Source organism: Bubalus kerabau, chromosome 9, assembly GCF_029407905.1.
Source record: "Bubalus kerabau isolate K-KA32 ecotype Philippines breed swamp buffalo chromosome 9, PCC_UOA_SB_1v2, whole genome shotgun sequence".
NCBI classification, from domain to species: Eukaryota; Metazoa; Chordata; class Mammalia; order Artiodactyla; family Bovidae; genus Bubalus; species Bubalus kerabau.
In genome coordinates, this window is record NC_073632.1 from 68151189 (window position 1) to 68167809 (window position 16621).

At 43.4% G+C, this 16621-nt stretch overlaps 1 protein-coding gene across 6 annotated transcripts in view; it reads left to right on the forward strand.

Moving 5' to 3' along the window:
* The window catches only part of BACH2 (BTB domain and CNC homolog 2), a 389117-nt gene that overhangs the window by 300555 nt on the left and 71941 nt on the right, over positions 1-16621 (forward strand). For all 6 annotated transcript variants that reach the window (XM_055535470.1, XM_055535469.1, XM_055535472.1 and 3 more), the window contains one exon: positions 1707-1961. In XM_055535470.1, the coding sequence (XP_055391445.1) occupies positions 1719-1961 (243 nt within the window). In that variant the 5' untranslated portion in view covers positions 1707-1718. The remainder of the gene's footprint in view (positions 1-1706; positions 1962-16621) is intronic.

The window sequence follows — 16621 nt, forward strand, 5'->3', positions numbered from 1 at the left end:
GTGGTGAAGAATATGTTCAGTGTATTGATTGTGATTATGGTTTCAAAATCCATGGATTTTGGTATTTGTGGGCAGTCCTGGAGTCAATTCCAGCGGATACCAAGGGACTACTGTTTTTGGAGAATACATTTTTGGACTTCCCAGGTGGCACTAGTGGTAAGGAACCCACCTGCCAGTGCAGGAGACATAAGAGACACAGGTTCCACCCCTGGGTGGGGAAGATCCCCTGGAGAAGGAAATGGCAACCCACTCCAGTATTCTTGCCTGGAGAATCCCATGGACAGAGGAGCCTGGCGGTCTACAGTCCATAGGGTCGCAAAGAGTTGGACACAACTGAAGTGACTTAGTATTGTTTCACAGTTGTGAGTATCTGCCAGAATATGTCAAGATTGCATGCTCTAGGCTATGCAATTTTATGGTGTGTTAAAACTCCTTAAAAAATAAATAAGAAGGCCTTCTGCCTTCTCTGGCAGTCTTATAGTTAAGGCTCCATGCTTCCACTGCAGGGAACGTGGGTTCAATCCCTGGTCAAGGAACTAAGATCCCGAATGCCAGGCAATACCGCCAAAAAATTGTTTAAATTTTTTTTTAATGAAATAAATAAGAATAAAGCCAAAAAGAAAGTAAGACTCCCTATTGAAATTCATACTAGTGTACACATGACTGGAAAACTGTTGCATGCTAAGTCACTTCAGTCATGTCTGACTCTTGTGACCCCATGGACTGTAGCCTGCCAGGCTCCGCTGTCCATGGGATTTTCCAGGCAGGAATACTGGAGTGAGTTGCCATTTCCTACTTTAGGGGATCTTCCTGACCCCAGGGATCAAACCTACATCTCTTATGTCTCCTGCATTGGCTGGTGGGTTCTTTACCACTAGCACAACTGTTAGGTAAATTAATGAGATTTTTTTAATTTGTCAGTGGACACTTTTTAAAGCAAAGAACCCCTTTGTACAAGTAGTCTTCACTGTTGAATGTATCTTTTTTTTTCTGCTAATGTGATATACTGTATTTCCTTGAAGAGAGTGTACATGCAGTCTGCTGGAGTAATGACAGCACACTTCCACTTCTTCTCAAGAGCCTTTCGTGACAGTAGCAGCATTATGGTAGCTGTGCGTTGTCTAAAGTGGTGGAGGGCAATTGCGATAGATAAGTGGCTACATCCACTCCATCATACACAGTCCGTTTAGTTCCCATGTTAAATAATGCATTGTGATTAGATGGTTAACCTCTTGGCGTCTTGGCCAAATCTCAGCCCAGAAACTTAAACACTTGCTTCATCAAGGCAGCATTGCCAATACTTCTGAATGATTCATTTCCTCTTAACACAAAGCTCAGTTAATACTTGCACTGGGACTGAGCATGTGTGAAAGTTCCCTTTCAGTCCACGAACAAAATCAAAACTACCAAGTTTTAAAGTGGGTATGTGTTTTGAGTGTTTGGGGTGTTCCATTAAAAGACCTGGCTTTGTTTCCATTGAGGTTTAAAAAGACGCAGTAAGGGGAAAGGAGAAAAGTCAGCCATAGAACACAACTTTCCAGATGTTTTATGAGTTCACGGTGCTGAGCCTAAGATGCTAACAGGCAGTTCTGCGCCTTTTAGCCTGGCTCCATCAGGGTAGTGGTTCACAGGAGGTCAGCATCCTTTCTCACCGTCTCTCTGACTCAGGGAGCCGTGATGACCCAGGCTGGCTTGCTCTCTTTCAGGGTGTGAACGGCATGTCTGTGGATGAGAAGCCTGACTCCCCCATGTATGTGTATGAGTCCACAGTCCACTGCACCAACATCCTCCTGGGCCTCAATGACCAGCGCAAAAAGGATATTCTCTGTGACGTGACCCTGATCGTGGAAAGAAAGGAGTTCCGGGCCCACCGAGCTGTGCTGGCCGCATGCAGTGAATACTTCTGGCAGGCGCTGGTCGGACAGACGAAAAATGATTTGGTGGTCAGCTTGCCCGAGGAGGTACAGTACTTTGGTTTGTTCGTGTGGTTCCTAATAGAGGCCTGTTGACTGGGAGGTGGACCTGGAAGGTGGGCGCAGTGCCACATCCCCGCTCGCGGGTTGATGATCAAGTTACCCACATGTTAGGTTTGTGGCTGAGCCGGTTTCTATTTGATGCATTTCAGGTCTCGGAAGCGTGAATCTGAACCTCACCTGTGGCTCGCAGCCTCTCATAGTTTCTAGTTCACTTACTCTTCGGGTTTTGAGTCGTTTGACCGAAGTTTAGTACAATCCTAGATGTGGGATCTGAATCACTGGGACTGTTGCTATGATTTTTCTCTTTCAAATGGTTGAAGGAACACTCGACTTCCCTTGAGAGTAAAAGAATGAAAGCATTCACAGCACCTTCCTTGCCCAGGGGGCAAAGTAAAAGCAAGCAGTCGTTTTCACAGTTAATATAGTAAGATTCTAAGAAGTGTAAACTGCTTTTCTTACCATTGTTGAAAATACCCTACTCAGGTTTCTTAATTACTTTGGGGAATCCAGTCACTTCTGTACCTTGGGGACACTAGTAGATGTACTTGCTCTGTCCAGAGATGATACTCAATTGACTAGTTTGGGCTGCCAGCACTCAAAAGATGGGCTTCATGCTGACAGACCATTAAATTGGTCACCCCTTTGAACTGCATATGCTGTTTCTCTTCTTCCATCATCCTGACTCCTCTTCATTTTTGTGGGACTAAGAGTAACACTGAGCAGCCCTAGGCGTTGTGTTCAGGCCAGAATCGTTTCCTATGCACCACCAACACTGGGGCCACTGACAGTTGCACAGGCTGTGCCCTGCACAGCTCACATCCGTAGTCTGCACAAAGAGAGCCCCAGAGTTGTGCCATGATCCACAGAGCAGCTCTTCACAGCGCTCCTAGGAGACACCAAGGACCCAGTCACCCTGAGGGAATGATGGGTGGTACTAGCTTTAAGTCCCAGAGGTCATAAATCCAGTGCCTCCGGAGGCCTAGAAATCATATAAATGAATAAAGCAGGTTGTATATAAAAAGTGGGCTTCCCTTGTGGCTCAGACAGTAAAGAATCTGCCTGCAATGTGGGAGACCTGGGTTTGATCCCTGGGTTGGGAAGATCCCCTGTTGAAGGGAACAGCTACCCACTCCAGTATTCTGGCCTGGAGAATTCCATGGACTAGGGTTACAAAGAGTTGGACACGACTGAATGACTTTCACTTTCATTATATAAGAAGTAGGCAATGGTGAGGCAAGCAGCTGCTCTGCAGAAAGGCATTCAAGTTCAAACTAAGAAACAAACATACACACTACTATATACAAAATATAAAATAGATAAACAGCAAGGAAGCTAGGGGAGCTTTATTGATACTAGTCAAAATAGACTTTAAGACAACATTATTTGCACAGGGAGCTAGATTCAATATTTTATAATAAACTATAATGGAAAAGAATCTGATAAAGAATATAGATACATATATATTCCTATATATAAACCTGAAACACTTTGTTATACACCTGAAACAATTTAAATCAACTGTTCTTCAACTTTTAAAAGTTGCTCTATACCCCACCCCCCAAAAAAACCCAAAATAGACAGGGAGTCAGAGGGATCACCAGATCCAGTCCCCTGTTAAGCAATGTCTGGGGAGTGGACCTAAAGCAGGAGAGTGGCCAGCCGGCAAAGTGAGGGTGACATAGCAGTTTCACATGAATATTCTTTGTTATGTACCCATGTGAAAGGCCCCATTACTCACACTGCTGGCAAGAGGATAACTAAAAACGTGCCAATACAAGATGCCAAAGAGGCAATCAGCTGAAGGTCCTGTAATCGGGGCTGGGGTCGGGAGGGACGTTTATGTGCCAAGTGAAGGCCAAGGAGAGGCGGCTGCCTGGTGACTAGTGATCCTGAGCTGGACTGTCCTCGTCTGTGTTAATGGGCAGCTACTTAATCCATCATGAGGTGATAGGATAAATATAAAAGTCTCCATTTAAACTGGTAGGACTTCATCAAATGTAAGACTCTTTCTTCGTCTCTAGAGGGGCAGGTGTCAAGAATGCCTTTTGAATTTACTTTCGCTCTAGAATTCTCTGAAAATATCTAACAAGAATCCCACTTATCCAGAATGGTTTTGGGGAGAGGGTGGAGTTTACAGTTAATTTACTATCTGTATCTGTTTGAGAACCACCTCATTTATGTTTTCAACTGCTTTTAAAAAGTTAGATTTTAAAATGTATTTACAAATGAAAACCATAATTTACATAATTTAGTCCCTCTTCCATGACTGCTGACCACATCTTAAAACTCCCTGGACCCTGTCCCTTATAAGCCCTGGCCTCCCCCTATCCCAGTAAGCTCTGTAATCCTCATCTAGTCCCTTAACCTCTCTGAGCCCCAGTTCTTACCTGTAAAAACCCCTAAAATTCTGAAGTCCTTAAATTATGTATCATAATACAATGCCAAGGCAGTAAAACCTAACCTAAAAGTTTCTTTTAGATCAAATCCCTGATGATCACTTATTTCCTTGGCCCTGGGCACTGTGGTCAGGCACACTGAAGAGATGTCACACAGAAATCTGCTGTTGGAACTTTTTGGTTGTTTGTGTTCCAGTTAAGTGAGAATCTGCTAAACGCTGATTTTCTTCTTTCTAGTCGTGTGAAATGATTTCTGCCCCTGTGTCATCTGCATTTCCAAATCATTAAAACGTTCTGGTTATTTATGCGCCTGAAACCTTCAGATATAACTAAACGTTTTTTTTTTTTTCCTTCCTATGATATGTGAATTCATGTTGTCAGTAACCCAGCTCTAAGCATCTCGCTGATGGGCATGCGAGCAAACCCTCATGGCATTTTCCTTTATGGGTCTGCAATTTTTTTCTGAGACCCCCTTCCAAAGCCTGTTCCTCTGCTCAGAGCCCCTCCTGTGGCCCCAAGCACCGGGCATTGTTTTCTCTCCTTGCTGTGTGGACACTGCAAGGTCCTTGCAGGCTCAAAGATCATTGTCCTACTTAGCTCAGTGGATGACTTCATAGAATTTGAATTAAGTGGTGAATAAACATCACAAACACTACCTTGAAAAGTAGCTGCCTGGAACTCACTGGCATTTGGTTCCTATGATGTAAGAAAAAGCATTTCATTAGCTCCTTGGAAATCTTCATCATAATCCATCATGGTCAGGTCACCTTCTGGCCCTTGTCCCAGCCTTGTTCTCACTCGGCTCACTTCTGTGCTCTCGGCCGGCCAGCCACTGAGCTCCTCATGGACCAGCATGGCCAAATCCAAGAGCTCCATCTTTGGCTAGGAAATCTCCAGTTACAAACTGCTACCCCTCCCACTGCCCTGCTTAGTCGGCTTAGGCCAGACCCGGCTCCGGCCTGCAGCTGCTGTCCACTTGCGCAATTCTAGCCCCAAACCCTGACCCCTGACGGGCAGCACCATTACCTGCAGAGTTGAGCCCACCACAGGACCAGTGTAGTCTCTCAACTGAAAGGGGCCTCCTGGAAGTCAAAGAGTCAAGAAACGGTCTTCCTTTTTTTCCCCTCCCCTAAAATGGAATGACAGATAGCCCCTAGGATTTGTGTGACTTGAGTGTTGGCTCCTCATTGCAAAGCACATCCAGGAATGTGTGTTAGCAAAGACTAGGGGATAAGGCGTTGTCCTTAGTGCTTTCATTCAACAACGAAACAGATCATCTGATGTATAATAGTAAGCATGTTTCGAGTTAAGAGATGAAGAGAAAGTGGTTGATGGGCCAAGCATGGCTAGGCCGTTCTTGCTATGTTGGCAAGGATGTGGAGAAAGGGAAACCTTTGTGCACTGTCGTGGGAATGTAAATTAGTAGAGCCATTGTGGAAAATAGTATGGAGGTGCCTCAAAAAGTTAAAAATAGTAGAACTACCATGCAATCCAGCAGTCCCACTTCTGAGTCTATATCCAAAGGAAATGAAATCACGATCTCCAAGAGCTATGTGCACTCCCATGTTCACTGTAGCATGATTCACAACAGCCAAAATCTGGAAGCAACCTGAGTGTCTGTCAACAGATGATGGATAAAGAAGATGAGGCCTGTATGTAAATACACACATACATACACACAAGAGAATATTATCTAGCCTTAAAAAAAAAAAAGGAAATCCTGATGTTTGTGGCAACATGGATAAACATGAAGGACATTATATTAAGTGAAATAAGCCAGACCGAGAAAGACAAATATTGCATATTCTCACTTATTTGTGGCATCTAAGGAAAAAAGTCAAACTCATAGTAACAGAATAAAACGGTGGTTACCAGAAGCTGAGGGGTAGGGCCAAAGGAGAGATACTGATCAAAGGGTACAAACTTTCGGTTATAAGATGAATAAGTTCTAGAGACCTAATGTACAGCATGGTGGCTGTAGCTAATAATAGTATATAGTATACTTAAAATTCACCAAGAGAGTAGATCTCAAGAGTTCTCACCACACACCCAAAAATAAAAGATAGCTATGGGAGGTGACAGATTCGTTCATTTGCTTTTAGTGGTAATCATTTCACAGTGTACACATATATCAAAACATCACATTGTATACCTTAAATATATCCAGTTCTCATTTGCCATCAATAAACAAACAAACAGGATGGAGAGAGGTTATTGCCAAGGCTCTGGTCCCTTTCTCTGGGCTTGTTTCCCGGGTTCTTTCTCTCCAGAGAAGGGGAAGGTTCACCCAGGGAATGGCTGTAGGGTAGATGGACGTACGTATGGCCCCTTCAGGCGGACCTTAGGTTTTCATAAGTGTCAATATATTTCAGACTTCTGCTCACTCACTGTCTCTATCTTTTGCTTTTCCTGTATCTTTCACTTTCTCTCTCCCTCCCAATGTTTTGTGACAGATCTTGTTTTGGTAGTGCTAAATAATAGGGAAAACTGACTCAAAAGGGTTCTGAAAAAAATGGCATTTGTTATGAAGTCTCCACCACAGGGTGCAGGAAAGAATGTCCCTGTGTAGTGCTGCTGGGCCCAGAGGCCAGCAGGGAAATGATGGAATCGTCTTGTCTGAAAGTTTTTAGCAGTGATGAAAGCCCTTAATGTTCCTGGAATGGCTTAGGCCCAGTTTTTTAAAGAAGCAATAAGACAGGCATGATTATCTTTGGACAGTGCTTTCAGGATGTCATACTACAGAAAGTGCTCTGTGCTGGATGAGCAGAGGATGCCCACAGCGTTCTGAGCCCGAGAGTGATTCTTGCGGGGGTCGGGGAGGTCTCTGGAACGTGGCCTGACCAAGAAACGCAACGCACTCCCCCACCCCGAAGCACAGAGCCAGCCCTTTGGCGTCCCCTCATCTATCGCCTAGACGAAACTCTCAAGTAGAGTAGGCCAATTTTAGGAACTGAGGAGCATCAACTGTGAGGGGCTGGGAAAACCACAATCAGGACATTGGCACTAACTGCACATGGGGTCTTGAGCAGGCCAGTCAACCTCCTTGAGCTTCTGTTTCCTCACTCATTCATTCATTTATTCATTCATCCTATAAATGTAAATCAAAGGCTGTACCAGGAGCCAGCGTTCTAGGTGCTGGATGAACCTAGTGAACACAACAGAGCTGATATTCCAGGGGGGGAGAAGGAGAGAGAGAAAATAAATAAATACAACATGGACTTTGTTAGATGCCACCGAGGAAAATAAAACAGGGAAAGGGGGTTAAGGATCATCAGGGTTCAGATATTGCCATTCTAAATAGGGTGGCCTGATTGGAGGATGACTTTTTTTAAATGTATTTATTTATTTTATATTTGGCTGCATTGGGTCTTAGTTGCAGTTCGTGGGAGCACGTGGGATCTTAGCTGCGATGCTAACACTTCTCTCTCAGTTGTGGCGCCCTGGGCTTAGTCACTGCGAGGCATGTGGGACCTTCTCTGACCAGAAATCAAACCTGTGTCTACTGCCTTGGAAGGTGGATTCTTAACCACTGGACCACCAGGGAAGTCCCTGGGGGGTGATTTTTGTATAAACGCCTGAAAAAGGTGAGGGAGACAGCCGTGCTGACGTGGAGGAAGAGTGATCCAGGCGGAAGGAATGGCAAGGAAGAGGCCCTGGGGCTAGAACGGCCTGGCCTGTTTGACACACAGCAGCAACACAATGGCACCCCACTCCAGTACTCTTGCCTGGAAAACCCCATGGATGGAGGAGCCTGGTAGGCTGCAGTCCATGGGGTCGCTAAGAGTCAGACATGACTGAGCGACTTCACTTTCACTTTTCACTTTCATGTGTTAGAGAGGGAAATGACAACCCACTCCAGTGTTCTTGCCTGGAGAATCCCAGGGACGGGGGAGCCTGGTGGGCTGCCGTCTATGGGGTCGCGCAGAGTCGAACACGACTGAAGCGACTTAGCAGCAGCAGCAGCAACGTGAACAAAGGGTACGTGGAAGGTGGCACAGCAGAGAAGAATCAGAGACAAGCAGGACGCATTACCTTTCCTTGGGATGCGCTGGGAGGCCAGTGGAGGGTTTCACAGGAAAAGATAACTCTGACTGCTGGGTGAGGATAAATTGAAAGAGGACAAGGGCATAGCAAGGAAAGCATTGAAGATGCTGAGGCAGCAAACCAGGCCTGACATGAAAGCCCAGGCCCAGGCGATAGCAGTGGAGTGGTGATCAGTGTTAGATTCCGGTAATATTTTTTTTTTAAGTTTGCAAACATCTGTTTGTTTGGCTGTGCAGCTTGAGGGATCTTCTGTCTCTGACCAGGGATCAAACCTCGGTCCCATGCAGTAGAAGCATGGGGTCCTAACCACTGGACCACCAGGGAAGTCCCTCTGGTAATATTTTGAAGGTAGAGCTTATGGGATTATTCTGTAGATTAAATACAAGCTGAAAGAGAAAGAGTTAAGGATAACTCCACAGTTTGGGTAGACCGTTGGGAGGATGAAGTTGCCGTTACCTGGGATTGGTGAAAGCCTGAAGGAAATAGGTTTCAGATGGTGCGGGTGGGGCAGGATTAGGAGTTCTGTTTTGTACATATTAGGTCTGAGAAGCCTATTAACATCTAGGTAAAGTTGTCTGCTACACAGTAAGGACATACACATGTCCTATTCTTTGAGACCTCATGGATTGTAGCCCGCCAGGCTCCTCTGTCCATGGGATTCTCCAGGCAAGAATACTGGAGTGGGTTGCCATTTCCTTATTCACAGGATCTTCCCTACCCAAGGATCTAACCCGGATCTCTTGCATTGCAAGCAGATTCTTTACCATCTGAGCCACCAGGGAAGCCCTTTCAGAGTTGTCTGCTACCCAGTAAGGATATACATGACTGAGATTCATGGGAGAAATCTAGCCTGGAGATAGAATTTTAATACCAGAGTATTGGGGATATTGAAAGTACCAAGACCACATACAAATGCCAAATGAGTAAGTATAGATAGGAAAAAAAAAAAGAGAGAGAGAGAGAGTGGTCTAAGGATCGATTCTTGAGACTTTCCAGAACTAAGAGGTCAGAGAGAAAAAGAGGAGGCGATAGGGTAAACCAATAAAAAGCAGCTATTGAAATAGAAAAGCAAAAAAAAAAAAAAAAAAAGTGTAGTGTGTCAAAGTATTTCAAGGTGGAGAGAGTGATCAACTATGTCAGATGAAGTTAATAGTGAGCTAAGGTGAAGGTTGAAAATTGACCATCCAGTAATTTGGAAGCCATTCATGATTTTGTTGAGCACTTGGGAAAGCAATAGGAGCAAAAACCAGTTGGGTTCTGTTCTAGAAAGAAGAAGAAAAGTATTTGAAGAAGCTCACATAGGCTACATTTTTTTAAGCCTTTGATTTAAAGCGAGTAGAGAGGTAAGCCAGAAACGAGGGAAATAGAGTCACAAGAGGTTTTCTTTGGGCTTTTGTTTTCAGTAGGGAGAAATTCCAGCACACTTGCCCCTGAAGATAAAGATGATCAATATTCACTCATATCCAATTTTCCTCTTTCCTGCGCACACAAGAAGACCACATTCACAGTCAGGCGTGCTGGGTAACTAGATCCAGCCAGTAAAAGGTGAGAGGAAGTCACATGCCACTTCTAGCCTGAGGCAGTTAAGAGTAAGCCTGAGCTCTTCAATTGTATCCATTGAACTGGTGTCAGAGAACTCCTAGGTGGTGGAACCACAACCTAAATTCTTGAGTCACTGTTGGAGGAGAGCCATCTGACTCAAATTGGACTGTGACATGAATGAGGAATTAACTTGTATGTTAAGGCATTAAGACTTAGTGTGTGTGTGTTTGCACAGCAGAGCTCATCCTGACTCATACTTGGGTGGATGAGAAAGTTCCAAAAGAGAGAGAAAACTTGCTGATATGGGAGACACAAGACTAGTCCCTAAAAGAATTGCTCTTGAGGACTTGAAAGGGGGTAGGATCTCCTGAGCAAGTGGGAATACTCAACTTAGCAAGGTTCATCCTTCAAAAATTGATGGAGTTGAACTGGATGATCCCTGGCTACCTAGCCTAAGCGACAAGTTGATGGTCTTTGAATTTTTCTAGGCTCCTACCGGAGGGAGAGGAAAAAAAATCCTGTAAGTCAGAAAGAGAGGCAAGATGTTTGGGTTGAGAGGTAGGGAAAGACCAGGGAGACGGGAGGCAGATTGGTCTGGAAAGGAGAGAATCATTCGGCTTCAGAAGAGACGTGAGCTCACTTCTCTTCTCTTTGTAAATCCTCCCTGACCTTTTGGAGATGGTCTTACGAGAGTTCACAGGTGACAGCTCAAGAGCTGTAGAACCCCTGGGCTATTTGATAACCTAGAACACAGACAGCTTGTAGAAAATGTAGATCACTACTCTATAACCATTTCAGAAGTATCTTGAAAAAAATTATTTTCATTTAATGACCTCAATGTCCATGTTACTCCCTGCATACGCAGGGAATAACAATACTGGGCAATAGTTTGCCTTTCAAGTCTGCTCTTCAGATTAATGAAATGTGATAAGTTAAACTTCTTGGAAGGATGGTGCTATATAGACAGTAGATGTTATTATTCCCCTAAAAGGAAAGCACAACCTTCTCTGATGAAATGACTCTTACCTCAGGGTCCTCATTAAAAGCTGTAGTGCAATTTTCCAAGTTGCATTAGTGAGACTTGGCAGCAGATGAAAAAAAAAGCGAATAAATAATAAGTCAAAATATCCCAGGTAACTACTTGCTGGCAAGTAAGAAGTTTTCAAGTCCTAGAATCATGCTGATAATTTTGAACTGCCTGAAGGCAGAACATATTTATAGTTACACAGAGGTGACTTCCAGCCCTGAAATCTGGGCCTCTGTCTCCGATGGGGGTACAATAAAAGCAAAGCCACAAAATGGGGTGCTAATACTATTGTGATTCCATCTCTGAAGGCTGCTTAGTGGCACTGCCACAGAGGGAAGGAAATCTGGGGTGAAAATAGCCACAGCAATAGCTAATTTTAAAACTGAAATAGATAAGCTATTTCCAAACCTCTTACATTTTCTAAATCCTGAGGCCAGTAAGTCCTATTTAAAGAACTTTAAGCAGAGATGTATTCCTCTTTTGGCATAGTAGAAGGAGTTAAGTAGACAAAAAACTAAGACCTGTCTAAGAATTATTTTTAAGTGACCTGATTTCAAAGCCAGTTTTAAGACTTTCTTTGACTATACCTATTTCCTCCTGTATAATGTAGGATGAAAACGGTCATCAACATTTTAAAATAGGTCCATTTATAAAACCTTTGACAGTAAGGTTGTTTGAATTAAATTTTGTAGAAGTAGTTTCCAGTGTATCTGTTCATTTTAAAACTCTTCTCTTTATATGAATTAAACATCCGGTACATTTCTTTCTTTGCCCTGTTATGGAATCTCTTAGCTATTTCAATTAAAATTAGTAATAGCTTTAAAGGCAAGAGTTCAGAGCTATAAAGTTCTTCACTTGATCAGGAATCAGAAGTATTATTTTTCTCATATTTAATCATAGAACCCAGGCCTTTAACAGGATACTTAATTAAACTTTTAATTCATGATAAGAAGTGAAATAGCACTTGGGATGGTTTTTTCAAAATTATTTCCACTTCCCATCCAGCTTACCCTCCAAAAAAAAAGGTGTGATAGACATAATAGCCGTCAGCCAGGGGTATTATACGTCACGCCAACATGAGCTGGCAGCAAGCCATTGTCCAATTAGCATGGCTTTATCGATGTAGAGTGATCACTCTTGAGTACCGGGTTGAGTCACTCATGGTGTAGTGGTACTTCACTTGAGCCACTGCTTCTTAGAATAGGTTTCTTGTTCACTGTTATTACCTGCCCTCCTTTGCCAATAAAAGCGCAGGACCATTTAGACTGAAAGCCGAACAGGAGAGAAACATTGATTATAGATCTCATTTCTCGTTGCTTCCTGAAAACTGAGATTGCAATTAAACAGTGAAAGCATGGTGTGTTTTTTAAATGAGTTACAAGAAAATACAGTTTCCACACCAAAATACTCAGAGTTGGAATCCAAGAATTGGTTTTGATTTTGTCTTTTCTTTGGCCGCTCTACCACTTGGCGCAAATGGGAGGATATCAGTAAAATTACCTAATCATTTTAATGGATTCACATTCCATTCAGAAACTTGGAATGTCCCCAGACGCCTTCAGGTTTTGGCTCTATTGTCAGAGTGTCCGTGACATTTCTGGAGGGGTTCTATACAAGCAGACAACTATAGAAAGGGACCCTTCTTATGGTGAGAACACCTGGAATCTTGGTTGGACAAGTTGTAAACCAGGAAATTGATTCAGAAAATTCCTGAATAAAAGGGAGCATATCCAGGTGTAGTAGTGGTGTGTGGTTTTCAGTAGATAAGGCTGTTCTTAGAAACACAAAGACAGTAAAATAGTTGTTGGCATTCATCAGTAAATACCTTTCTGTTTCTTTTCTTGTTTGTTTGTGTTCTTAACCAAATCCCAGACCAGACAAAGGAGTAGATTGGTTTTGCTTTCAGGGAGCAAGTAAACAATGGCACTTTTGGTTTCCTGATACTTCAGAAGTGTTCTTTTTTTCATTTACTTGCTACGCATAGTAAAATCTTTCATTGTGCCATCGACTCCTCAAGTATGTTGACAGTCTCTCTCGCTGACATTGGCACCTCTTCCGAGCTCACTGGTGATGCAGTGAGCTTTCCTGTCTGAGCTGGACTTCTGTGTGCAGCCTGGCAAAGGCTGTGTGTGAAAAAGTGAGAGCGTTCAGCACGCTGGGTGGGATGGAGCCAGGCCCTCAATGTGAGCACGTTTCTTGACTGATTGGCAGCACAGAGAACTGGCAGCTGTTCCCAAGCAAGCCAAAAAGTTGGCCCGGGGATGGGGAAAAAAAAAAAAAAGCTGGGATTTAGCCAGCAAAAGATTCCTGAGTTTAGAAGGAAATCAAAGGAAGGATACGAGGTCACAATTATAGGTTTGCAGCTTGTTGAAGTAATGATTTCGTTTCGTCTTATGCTGTATAGAGAAGAGTATTAAATAAATGTCATCGCTACTCATTTTTTCCCAATTCTTTATTTCTGAGTCTCCATTTTTGTTCTTTTGGTTTGTTTATTTTTTTATTTCTCCAGATGCAAAAGCGAATGACAAGTTATTCTTCCTAAAAGTAGTATAGGGATGATGCTATTTGCAGAGGTGGCATCAGCGACCAGAAATAGGGAAAATAGAGCAGGTCTCAGAGAGTGCAGCCGCATGCACGTGTGCCAAGCCGTGCAGAACGGCACAGATTGGGATGGAGTTACGCACCCTCTGACTTCTCACAGCTTATCTACTGCTCTTAGTGTATTACTTACTAAAAGAGAAGGGTGGGAAAAACGGGAAAGTTCCTAAAAGACCAGGAAAATGTCTGCTGAGAGAGAGGATCCTCAAGGGTCTCGCTCTGTAATGATAAACAGTCTTGTGCCACGTGAGACACTGTCACATTTGCTGTCATTCTTCCTCCCAAGGAATACCCTAGACTATGTGAGACTATTCTTTCTGCCAAGCAGAGCTGTTGTGTCCCAGGAATTAAGTGGTACCTTACAACTAGGAAGGTGGGAAGATTAAAAATGTGGACCACCAAGATTCAGGGGTAAGAAATATGCAGGGTTCTAAGAGAAGATGTTTGAAGCACACCTTTTGTAACTCTGGGGATTTGGGTGGCAGGTGACTTAAATCCTTCAGATTTGTAGGGTATTCCTGGGGCGAAATGAGATGACCTTTCCTTTTCTGTTCAACAGTCTCTCCTTGCCTCCTGTTTGAGGCTATTTCGGTAGACGTTAACCAGATGTTCTTACTCGCCAGCAGAAGAAATAGTATCCTGGCTACATGTGGGGGATCTCAGCTCTTTTCAAGGAAATTTTTATAATAGTGCAAGATGCTGGACACTGGGGTAGGGTAGAAGCAAACACAGAATCACCTCCAGAGATGTGTGTGTGTGTGTGTGTGTGTTTAAAGGACAAATGGGTCCTTTAAGCCTTTAAGATGGCTTAAGGACAGTACTTCATAGAAAAAGAGGAATGGACTTGGGGGCCTTAACTTAGAAATATCAAATAAGACCATCTCCTCCAAAGAGCTTACAGTATATTAATAGTTGAATAATCAAGGCAAACCATAGAAATCAAAAGGTGTGAACAATTCAAAAGCATTCATTGTAGATGCTAGGCCACGTGTTAGCCGTTGTTTTTGCTGCTGAGGTTCCGATGGGGTGGTGGGATAGCGTTTTCCTTCCATCTTCTAAAACCAGCTCTCACAGGATTGATCAGACTTTCTCAGGGAATGAGAAGAGAGAAATCCTTCAGGAAAGGATGCTGATGCTACAAAGGTCCCAAAAGAGGCAGTAACAGGGCCTTGAGGAGTCATCTCTGATTAGCACAAAGGGTAGGTTTGGAGAAGTAATTCAAAATAGGGTCAGATTCCATGGGGCCTTCTATGAAAGAATAAAGTTTAGACAAAGAATTTAATCTTGATTGAGTAGCCAATAGTTGTGAGCCAAAAAGTGAGCCCAAATGGAACATGATAAAAAGAAATTTAAGGAATAGCTGTCTAGCAGTGGAATGTTGGATGGATGGGTTCATAAACTACTCCAGACAGAGGGCACAGTCAGGAGGCTCACCTGGTCCCAACACGAACTGACAATGGTTTGTGCCTGGTGATGAGCTGAGAGGTCCCGAAAACCGAGCATGGGACTCATCAGTGGAGAGAGAGGCTGTCCAGCCTTCGTGTCTATCTATGGCACTTTATATGTTCACAAGGCACCAAGAGTGCACAGCTGATGATACGGATATGAGGAACACAGGCCCATAGGGCATGGCTGAGACAACTGGGAATTGCTGACCCCTCAGAGAAAAGAGATGGCTTCCCTGGTGGCTTAGCAGTAAAGAATCTGCCTGCCAAGCAGGAGACTCAAGTTCAATCCCTGGTTCAGGAAGATCCCCTGAAGAAGGAAATGGCAACCCACTCCAGTATTCAACCTGCTCCAGTATTCTTACCTGGAGAATCCCATGGACAGAGGAGACTGGAGGGCTATAGTTCATGGGGTCGAAAAGAGTCGGACACAACTGAGCAACTAAACAGCAGCAGCAGCTGAGAAAAGAGAAGAGAAAAAAGGGCCAGGGCTAAGACTAAACTCCTGCACTGAAACTCTCATTGCTGGTTCCTCCACTAAGAACAGTCTTCTCTGGATGACTAGTTTTAAGTTTATCTTCATTTATTTGCCAAATAGTTAAGCCTCAACAGTTTATTGGACTGAAGGTACCTATGGAGGAGCTCCCTAAATGACCTTTTAGGGAGTATGCCTCCCAGGGGATATTGTGATCATCACACCTTACATAGCACAGATGGATGCAGGGACCTACAAGAAGATACATACGAATGAGTTCTGTTTGAGAGCGTGTTCATAAGTCCAACTTGTTTGTAAGTCCAACAAAGTTAGCCTGGGTACCCAAATAACACAATCAGCTATATAGTACTGTACTGTAATAGGTTTATAATGCTTTTCACACACATAGTATGTACATAAAAAACAAACACAAAAAATAAAGAAAATGTTTCTAATTTTACAGTACAGGACCTTGAGAAATACAGGAATACAGTACATCAGCTAGCATACAGGGACTGGTGTCGAGTGAACAGGCAAGAAGAGTTACTGATGGGAGGAGAGAGAGAAGGTGGGAGATGGTAGAGCTGAAGGATCGTCAGCAATAGGAGATGGAAGGCAAGCTGCAGTGTCACTCACGTCTGATGTTGATGGCACAGATTCTGGTTCCTTGCTAGAATCAGACGTATATTCACATCTTTGAAAGTTCACACTTGAAGTTTTGTATGTAGGGGACTTACTGTACTGAATTTCTGGAGGACAGAGCCTCTAGAAATACCTCAAGGGCGTTTGTAATCCAGTGCCACGTATTTTAAAGTGTTAGGAACAAATTCAAAAAAGGTGTTCACTTATGGTTAAAGCCATTATGATGAATGTTTGGCGGACATTAGTACAGTAGCTAAGCAACACAACAAGATACAAAGTAACAACACATACACTCTCTACACACAAACCCAGGCAGGAATCAGTCTGAGCATCACTCCTAGTGAGTCACCTTGGTGTTAGATGTCTTCTGATGATATCCATGAAATACACACCCTTCCCAATGATGTGTTCTGTGTGCAACTTGACCTCATAAAACCTTGAGATATAATTTCCAGTTAGAGGAAAACCAATGATTA